Genomic DNA, 10,151 nt, shown 5'->3' with positions numbered 1-10,151 from the left:
GGGACGGGAGACTCTGAAGTAAACACTTGTTACCAACCACAACCTGCAATGCTCCAAGGAGAAGTGTTCAGTATGATAGTTCAGTGTGAGTGTTCAGTATGAGTGTTCAGTATGAGTGTTCAGTATGTAACAGGACAAACCTGTTGAATTACGCTATCACTATATAAATAATACCAATACTAGTATGACTCACTAATACAAATGATTGAGTACTAATACAAATGATACTAATAATGGCATTGTTGCCTGTATGTAATTGTAGTTCACTTTTCTACAGGGAGTTGTAGTCTTTGGATTCCACACAGTGCTGTAGGGCAGAGTATAACATTCATATAGAGAATACTGTAGCCTGCTTTTTGAAAGTGTTCAGTTAATGTGAGTAAGGGTTAGGGCTAGTAGTAGTAGTAGTAGTAGTGGTAGTAGTAGTAGTGGTAGTAGTAGTAGTGGTAGTAGTAGTAGTAGTGGTAGTAGTAGTAGTAGTAGTAGTAGTAGTGGTAGTAGTAGTAGTAGTAGTAATAGTAGTAGTAGTGGTAGTAGTAGTAGTAGTAGTAGTAGTAGTAGTGTGATGGTTCGGTGTGGGACCCAGGCGCAACAGGAATGGAGGAGGCAAGGAACGGTTAAGCCTGGAGGGGCGATTTAATAAGGTAACACAAAGGGGGAGCCACAAAAAGGGATGCCACAAAATATAATGGGAGAGAAAAAATAGGAGCCACAAAACTGCCACTAAATAATAAAAATGTTCTTGGCTCAAGGGAGCCAGAGGGATCCGGAGGTGGAGCAGGGTGAGGGCTCTGCTAGCTGGTACAACTCAGCAGAGGGGGTCCGGGATACTGGAGAGACGAGGAGGAGAGGCAGGGTGAGTGATAGTAATCACGAGCAGGGAACGAGAAAGCACTACAAAAACACAGGTAAGTACAATCGTAGGCTAGGCTATACTTTACCACATATGTTATGGTAAGATCTGGCGATGAATGGAGAGTAGACCAGGTTCTTGTAGGGGTTGAAGGTGATTGCAGAACGAGGGACAGGTGTGGTGATGATGAATGGGAAACCGGTGAGTAGAGCCGCGCCCGCGTCATCGTCGGAGACGAGCGCGCCGTTGTAGTTGTTGCGCACGGGCCGATGTGCTGGGCATGTCGGGATCTGACTCTTCGTCACCGGAGTGGGAGGAGACAGCCGAGTCCGCGGAGCTGGCCGGAGACGGGGAACGCCCGGTAGTGAGGGGAAACTCCGGAGAGCCAGAGCGTCGCATGCCTGGGCCGAGGCGACGTGCGGTAGAGCGCGTAGGACGCCCCGAGCGCGCAGCGGGCCCAGAGGGGAGAGAGGGAGGCGGTTGTGGAGGCGAGGGCATGCGAGCCGTAACAGGACCCCCCCCCCCGAGGGGAGCCACCCGGCGACCGACCGGGGGCGTCAGGGTGGGCCCGGTAGAAGTCCCGGAGGAGAGACGGGTCCATGATGAGCTGCCTGGAGACCCAGCTGCACTCCTCGGGGCCGTACCCCTCCCAATCCACCAGGTATTGGAACCCCCGACCCCGGCGGCGCACCTTCAGCAGCCGCCGAACCGTCCACTGGGGATGCCCGTCGACCATCTGGGGAGGCGGAGGAGCTGGGGCAGAAGGTATGAGGGGACTCGAGGAGACAGGCTTGATTTTGGACACGTGAAATACAGGGTGTACCCGCATGGAAGCAGGGAGCTTCAGACGTACCGCAGCTGGGTTCAGGACACGGTCGATCTCGAAGGGCCCAACGAAGCGTGGAGCCAGCTTCCTGGAGGGGACCTGGAGCGGAAGATCAGCGGTGGAGAGGTAGACTCGTTGACCGGGTCGGTACACTGGAGCAGGAGTGCGGCGGCGGTTGGCCCCGCGGCAGGAGCGCTCGTTGGAGCGGAGCAGGGCCCTGCGGACCTCCCTTCAGACACGGCGACAGCGGCGGAGGTGGGCCTGGACGGAGGGGACGGAGGCCTCCGATTCCTGGAGAGAGAACAGCGGGGGCTGGTACCCGAGGGATGACTCGAACGGAGACCTGCCAGTGGCAGCGCTGGTCAGGGCATTGAGGGAGTATTCGACCCAGGGCAGGTCCTTGCTCCAGGAGGTGGGGTGGAGAGCCGACACACAGCGGAAAGCGGACTCCAGGCTCTGGTTGGCCCGTTCGGCCTGGCCGTTGGTCTGCGGGTGGTAGCCAGAGGAGAGGCTGATGGTGGCGCCTATCTCCCTGCAGAAGGCCCTCCAGACCTGGGAGGTGAATTGAGGCCCACGGTCTGAGACAATGTCCCGGGGGAGACCGTGGAGCCGGTAGACGTGCTGGACGAGGAGCTCGGCTGTCTCCGCAGAGGACGGGAGCTTGGGGAGCACCACCAGGTGGACCGCCTTGGAGAACCGGTCCACCACGGTGAGGATGACCGTGTTGCCCCTGGAGGGGGGAAGACCGGTGATGAAGTCCAGGGCGATGTGGGACCAGGGACGGCTGGGGACCGGGAGAGGACGCAGGAGGCCAGCCCGGGGCTGGTGGGACGCCTTGCTGCGGGAGCAGACGGGACAGGCGACAACAAACTCCCGGACGTCGGACCTCATGGAAGGCCACCAGAACCGTCGGCTCAGGAAGGAGAGGGTGCGGTGAACCCCGGGATGGCACGCAAACCGGCTGGCATGGCCCCACTGGAGCACCCGGGACCGGACCGAGTCAGGCACGAAGAGCCGGCGAGGAGGGACGTTGGCCGGACTGGGTTGGGCGCGTTGGGCCTGCCTCACCACTGCCTCGATGTTCATGGTGACCACCCCTATGACACGTGAGGCCGGCAGGATGGTCTCAGGCTCCGCGGGGGGCGCCTCGGGCGCGTGGAGGCGGGACAGCGCTTCGGCCTTGGCGTTGCGGGAGCCGGGCCGGAAGGTGAGGGTAAAATCGAACCTCCCAAGGAACTGTGACCACCGCGCCTGGTGGGAGTTGAGGCGCTTGGCCGCCCGGATGAAGGTCAGGTTCTTGGGGTCAGACCAGACAAGGGTGGTGTGTTCCGCGCCCTCAAGCCAGTGGCGCCACTCCTCCAAGGCCCCCACCACCGCCAACAACTCCCTGTTCCCGATGTCGTAATTGACCTCAGCTGGGGTGAACCGGCGGGAGAGGAAGGCACAGGGGTGCAACTTCTGGTCCTCCACTGACCGCTGGGACAGAACAGCACCGATGCCTGTGTCCGATGCGTCCACCTCGACCACGAACTGCCTGGAGGGGTCAGGATGGAGAAGGACCGGGGCGGTGGTGAAGCGCTCCTTGAGCGCGGAGAAGGCGGCGCTGGCAGCCGGGATGAGGGATGAGGTGAGGTGGGTGAGGGGAGCTGCTACCCGGCTGTAGTCCCGTATGAAACGGCGGTAAAAGTTAGCGAAGCCAAGGAAGCTCTGAAGTTGCCTCCGGGTAGTGGGTTGAGGCCATTCGACCACGGTCTTGATTTTGCGGGGGTCGGGTCGCGTCAGGCCTCCCTCCACAATGAGCCCCAGGAACTCCACTGATGAGGAGTGAAAGGTGCACTTCTCCGCCTTAATGTACAGGCGGTTCTCCCGGAGACGCTGGATGACCATGCGGACGTGTTGGACGTGCTCCTCAGCGCTCCTGGAGAATACCAGGATGTCGTCCAGGTAGAGGACCACAAAAACGTCCAGCATGTCCCTGAGCACGTCGTTCATCAGCGCCTGGAAGACGGCGGGGGCGTTGGTGAGGCCGAAGGGCATAACGAGGTACTCGTAGTGGCCACGGGAGGTCTTGAAGGCGGTCTTCCATTCGTCCCCCTCACGGATACGCAGCAGATGATACGCGTTCCTGAGGTCCAACTTGGTGAAGATGGTGGCACTGATGAGGGGTTCAAAGTTGGAGCTCATGAGGGGGAGTGGGTATTTGTTTTTTACCGTGATGTTGTTGAGCAGCCTGTAGTCGATGCACGGCCTCAGATCTCCACCCTTCTTCTTAACGAAGAAGAACCCCGCTGCCACCTGGGATCGAGATGGTCGGATGAGACCCTCGGCCAAGCACTCGGAGATGTAGGTGTCCATGGCTGCTTTCTCCGGGAGGGAGAGGTTGTAGAGACGACTGGCTGGGAGAGTGGCGCCAGGGTGGAGCTCGATGGCGCAGTCGTAGGGTCGATGAGGGGGCAGTGTGCGGGCGCGCTCCTTACTGAAGGCCTCTCCGAGGTCGTGGTACATCGAAGGGACCGTGGAGAGGTCAGGAGGAGCGGGACGGGGCCGGTCAACCCGAGTGGAGGTCTGAGCAGCTCGGAGGCAGCGGGCGTGGCAGGTGGTGCTCCAGCTGAGGATGCGCCCCGAGCTCCAGCAGACATGAGGGGTATGGAGTTCCAGCCAGGGCCTCCCTAGGATGAACGGAGCGTCGGGAGAGTGGATGACGAAGGGGCGGACGTCCTCCACGTGGTTTCCCGAGACTGTGAGGGTGAGGGGCAGGGTCCGGTGCGTGATGGGGCCCATGGGATGGCCATCCAGAGCGAAAGCCGAGAGGGGCCTCTCCAGAAGGGAGAGAGGGAGCGCCGCTTTGTGGGCGAACTGGACGTCCACGAAGCTCTCGTCGGCACCGGAGTCGATGAGGGCAGGGACGGAGAGCGTGTGCCCCTGCCAGGCGAGGGTGACAGTGAACCTGGCGGCACGGGTCCGGGATTGGGGATGGATGAGCCGGCTCACTCGGTACCCCCTGGCGAGTGAGCCTACTCTTTTTGCCGCCCTGGGAGGTGCAGAGGGACAGGAGTCGACGGCGTGCGCTGGGCTAGCGCAGTATATGCACAGTCCGTTCTTTCTCCGGTGCTCACGCTCTGCAGGGGTCAGTCGGGTCCGGCCCAGTTGCATGGGTTCCTCTCCAGCGGTGTTTGGGGGGGCGAGGGAGGCCGGGGCAGGCCGCGAGAGACCGGTAGAGGGAGGTGGAGACGGTCTGGGTGCGCTGTGGTGTTGGTGCGCCCGCTCGCCCCTGCGTTCCCGGTGGCGCTCGTCTATGGCTATGGAGAGGAAGACGAGTTGGTTCAGGGTCGCTGGTCTGTCTCTTCCAGAAAGGCTGTCCTTCATGGCGTCCCCCAGGCCCCGTCGGAAGGCGCTGTACAGTGCAGACTCGTTCCAGGAGCAACGGGCAGCGAGGATGCGGAACTCCGTGGCGTAGTCCGCTACTGAGCTGGAACCCTGGGTGAGGGCGGAGAGAGCAGCGTCCGCGTCCTGTCCGTGGACGTCGTGGTCAAACACAGTCCTGAATTCTGCCACGAAGGCTGTGTAGTCCTGCATGTAGGCAGCTGCGCCCTCGCGACCCGCCATGACCCAGCGGCGAGCCCGTCCCGTGGTTAGGTTAGCGATGTAGGCTATGGGAGCTGACGCAGTGGAGTACATGCTTGGCTGGAGATCAAACACGTACTCACACTGCATGAGGAACTCCCGGCAGAGGGTGAATGTCCCGTCGTAGGGGGCCGGGGAGGCGAGATGGGGCTCCCGGTTTGGTGGAGCGGTGGGGTTCAGGAACGGAGCCAGGCGGGCACTGAGCGCGGTGACCTGGTCGGACAGGGTGCTGACCAGAGTAGCGAGTCCCCTCAGTCGCTCGTCCTGGGCTTGCTGTTGGGCGGATACCTGCTGCAGTTGCTCAGCTTGGGTCTGTTGGAGGGCTTGGAGTGGTCCGGGAGGTGCAGGTCTCTCCTCCATGTTGGCTAAACTGGCCAGATCTTACTGTGATGGTTCGGTGTGGGACCCAGGCGCAACAGGAATGGAGGAGGCAAGGAACGGTTAAGCCCGGAGGGGCGATTTAATAAGGTAACACAAAGGGGGAGCCACAAAAAGGGATGCCACAAAATATAATGGGAGAGAAAAAATAGGAGCCACCAAACTGCCACTAAATAATAAAAATGTTCTTGGCTCAAGGGAGCCGGAGGGATCGGGAGGTGGAGCAGGGTGAGGGCTCTGCTAGCTGGTACACTCAGCAGAGGGGGTCCGGGATACTGGAGAGACGAGGAGGAGAGGTAGGGTGAGTGATAGTAATCACGAGCAGGGAACGGGAAAGCACTACAAAAACACAGGTAAGTACAATCGTAGGCTAGGCTATACTTTACCGCATATGTTATGGTAAGATCTGGCGATGAATGGAGAGTAGACCAGGTTCTTGTAGGGGTTGAAGGTGATTGCAGAACGAGGGACAGGTGTGGTGATGATGAATGGGAAACCGGTGAGTAGAGCCGCGCCCGCGTCATCGTTGGAGACGAGCGCGCCGTTCTAGTTGTTGCGCACGGGCCGATGTGCTGGGCATGTCGGGATCCGACTCTTCGTCACCGGAGTGGGAGGAGACTGCCGAGTCCGCAGAGCTGGCCGGAGACGGGGAACGCCCGGCAGTGGGGGGAAACTCCGGAGAGTCAGAGCGTCGCATGCCTGGGCCGAGGCGACGTGCGGTAGAGCGCGTAGGACGCCCCGAGCGCGCAGCGAGCCCAGAGGGGAGAGAGGGAGGCGGTTGTGGAGGCGAGGGCATGCGAGCCGTAACAAGTAGTAGTAGTGGTAGTAGTGGTTGTAGTGGTAGTAGTAGTAGTAGTAGTAGTAGTAGTAGTAGTAGTAGTAATAGTAGTGGTAGTAGTAGTAGTATTAGTAGTAGTAGTAGTAATAGTAGTAGTAGTAGTAGTAGTAGTAGAGCCTGGGGAGGGGATCAGCAGGTAGAGGAGGGATCAGCAGGTAGAGGAGGGATCAGCAGGTAGAGGAGAGATCAGCAGGTAGAGGAGGGATCAGCAGGTAGAGGAGGGATCAGCAGGTAGAGGAGAGATCAGCAGGTAGAGGAGGGATCAGCAGGTAGAGGAGGGATCAGCAGGTAGAGGAGGGATCAGCAGGTAGAGGAGGGATCAGCAGGTAGAGGAGGGATCAGCAGGTAGGGGAGGGATCAGGAGAGAGGGGAGGGATCAGCAGGTAGAGGAGGGATCAGCAGGTAGAGGAGGGATCAGCAGGTAGAGGAGAGATCAGTAGAGAGGGGAGGGATCAGCAGGTAGGGGAGGGATCAGGAGAGAGGGGAGGGATCAGCAGGTAGGGGAGGGATCAGGAGAGAGGGGAGGGATCAGCAGGTAGAGGAGAGATCAGCAGGTAGAGGAGGGATCAGCAGGTAGGGGAGAGATCAGCAGGTAGGGGAGAGATCAGGAGAGAGGGGAGAGATCAGGAGAGAGGGGAGAGATCAGTAGAGAGGGGAGGGATCAGCAGGTAGAGGAGGGATCAGCACGACCATGAATCTTATGACTTACAGGCTTTGGAATGTTTCTTAAACTGAGCGGTAGTGGCGGACCTAACCCAACCCCCCCTCAAGGTTCCCGGTTCAAGACTCACACAGTTTAACCCATGTAGACCAATCCTATCTAATTTGATAGCAGTCATCTGCGCACTTAGAAACTCAAGTGTGTCTTTTAATAAACAGTTTGTTTGTCCTTTTAGACTATTCATGTAATCCTGCTCCATTTTCACCCAGTAACGCTAAAGCCATAGTAGGCTTCTTCTTCACTAGGAAACATTCAAACTGATGTTTTTTTCTTGACTGTGCTCTCTCAGGTGTAGCTGGAGACAGCGGCATCAGCTGATCACCCCGGCGCCTGACTGACTCCGCCCACCTCTCCTCCAGATCCAGCTCCTAGCTCCACCCCCCCCCCCCCCCGGCCCTCGATGGCTCCACCCCCCGCTCCGGAGCGCTGTCAGGGGGCCCCGGCGCCAGCTGAGGGCCCCCCCTACACAGAGTCCACGGAGGTGGAATGCCCCATCTGCTACCAAGAGTACAACCAGTTCGCCAAATGCCCCAGAATGCTCGAGTGCCTCCACGTCTTCTGCACCGACTGCCTCCAGAGGATGCAGCTGTGTCCCTTCGACCCCCCGGACCCCGAGAGCCCCCCCGCCATCTGCTGCCCCCTCTGCCGCCACCCCACGCCCCTGGGGTCCGGCGACGCCCTCTCTCTGCCCTGCAACTCCCGCATCCTGGCCCGCCTGCCCCCCGTGACCCTGCGCCTGCCCCCTGTGACCCTGCGCCTGCCCCCCGTGACCCTGCGCCTGCCCCCCCTGGCAGCCTCCCGCCTGGCCTCGTTGCCCCAGCGCGTGGTGCTCACCCTGGGCGCGTGCCGGGACGCCCAGCTCATCGTCCTGCCCTCGGTCAGCCTGCGCGTGGAGCGGATGCACCCGGGGGAGTCGCACGGCGGGGCGCCCGGTCTGATGGACGAGGCCGAGGTGATCCGGCAGCACCGCAGGACGCTGGTGTGCGTGCAGCTGATGGCGCTGGCCTTCTGGGTGCTGTTCCTGATGACCTGCGTCGTGGGGGTGGTGTTCGGCCCCGGCTTCTTCCACAACTGAAGAGCAGGACGACGAAAATGCATCCCGCCTTCCTATATGGAGGACATGATGAACTTGTTTGGACAGGACCTGTCTTGCACACTGTACAGACTATGAGTCCCATGCAGTAGTTTAGTGGAGGGTGGGCTATACAGAATATACCCACGTCTTTATCCATGGGCCGACAGTAGACCCACTTCTTTAAACACCACTAATGTAAAAACTGTAACATTTCTGCTACAGTAGACCCACTTTTTTAGTCAGAGTGAACACACCCTTGGTTCCATGCAAATTCAAACTCGTCCACTTCAGTGTACATTTTAAATGTAGATTCCAAATTGGTCTGCATTTTGCCTTTCTGTGTAGACATAGTTGGTTCTGGACGGAGCGTTCACCTTTTACTGATTAAGAGTGCCCTCTAGTGGGCTACAACTGTAGTGATCATCTAAACTGTATTTATGGGCACTGATAGTTCACACGGCTTCTTGGCTGCCCGTAGTATGGGCGTATGTTTTATTTAAACGAAGACCTCTACATCTCATGTAGACCATATTAACAGAATAGAACTGTGGGTAAATAAAGCACCTATATATATATTATATAATTTAAAAAATAAAAAAGTGTACCGCCATATGCAGACATCATATCTTGTCAACGAATAAAAGCTTTGAATACATGAACATCTCACATTTTGACACAAGCAGTCTGCACCCTGGAGGTATAGGTCTGCACCCTGGAGGTATAGGTCTGCACCCTGGAGGTATAGGTCTGCACCCTGGAGGTATAGGTCTGCACCCTGGAGGTATAGGTCTGCACCCTGGAGGTATAGGTCTGCACCCTGGAGGTATAGGTCTGCACCCTGGAGGTATAGGTCTGCACCCTGGGTGGTCTGTGCACGCTGGGAGAACGTAAAGAGGAACACACACGTCATACGCCGCGTTGGCTGCTCGCGCAGAGAGGTTTTTACCCCCCTCCCCTCCGTGTGTTTCTACCCCCCTCCCTCCGTGTGTTTCTACCCCCCCTCCCCTCCGTGTGTTTCTACCCCCCCCCCCCCCCCTCCGTGTGTTTCTACCCCCCCTCCCCTCCGTGTGTTTCTACCCCCCCTCCCCTCCGTGTGTTTCTACCCCCCTCCCCTCCGTGTGTTTCTACCCCCCCCCTCCGTGTGTTTCTACCCCCCCTCCCCTCCGTGTGTTTCTACCCCCCCTCCCCTCCGTGTGTTTCTACCCCCCCTCCCCTCCGTGTGTTTCTACCCCCCTCCCTCCGTGTGTTTCTACCCCCCTCCCCTCCGTGTGTTTCTACCCCCCCTCCCCTCCGTGTGTTTCTACCCCCCCCCCTCCGTGTGTTTCTACCCCCCTCCCCTCCGTGTGTTTCTACCCCCCTCCCTCCGTGTGTTTCTACCCCCCTCCCCTCCCCTCCGTGTGTTTCTACCCCCCTCCCCTCCGTGTGTTTCTACCCCCCCTCCCCTCCGTGTGTTTCTACCCCCCCTCCCCTCCGTGTGTTTTTGTGGGGAGAAGTTGTGGCTGGTTGGTTGGTCGTGTGAATGCAGGCTGGTTGGTTGGTTGGTCGTGTGAATGCAGGCTGGTTGGTTGGTTGGTCGTGTGAATGCAGGCTGGTTGGTTGGTCGTGTGAATGCAGGCTGGTTGGTTGGTCGGTCGTGTGAATGCTGGTTGGTTGGTTGGTCGTGTGAATGCAGGCTGGTTGGTCGTGTGAATGCAGGCAGGCTGGTTGGTTGGTCGTGTGAATGCAGGCTGGTTGGTTGGTCGTGTGAATGCAGGCTGGTCGGTCGTGTGAATGCAGGCTGGTTGGTTGGTCGTGTGAATGCTGGTTGGCTGGTTGGTTGGTCGTGTGAATGCAGGC

At 58.9% G+C, this 10,151-nt stretch overlaps 1 protein-coding gene across 1 annotated transcript; it reads left to right on the top strand.

Moving 5' to 3' along the window:
• Positions 1–7,640: 7,640 nt before the first annotated feature.
• On the top strand, positions 7,641–8,315 carry LOC311329510 (uncharacterized protein; the record flags this gene model as incomplete). The annotated part of the gene is made up of 1 exon (XM_084463350.1): positions 7,641–8,315. One exon carries the CDS (start codon positions 7,641–7,643, stop codon positions 8,313–8,315), a length of 675 nt encoding a protein of 224 aa, XP_084319476.1.
• Between the last annotated feature and the right edge of the window lie 1,836 nt (positions 8,316–10,151).

Source organism: Borostomias antarcticus, assembly GCF_949987555.1.
Source record: "Borostomias antarcticus genome assembly, contig: scaffold_121, whole genome shotgun sequence".
NCBI lineage: Eukaryota > Metazoa > Chordata > Actinopteri > Stomiiformes > Stomiidae > Borostomias > Borostomias antarcticus.
Note: the sequence above shows the minus strand (reverse complement) of the source record. Positions and strands in the feature narration are given on the sequence as shown.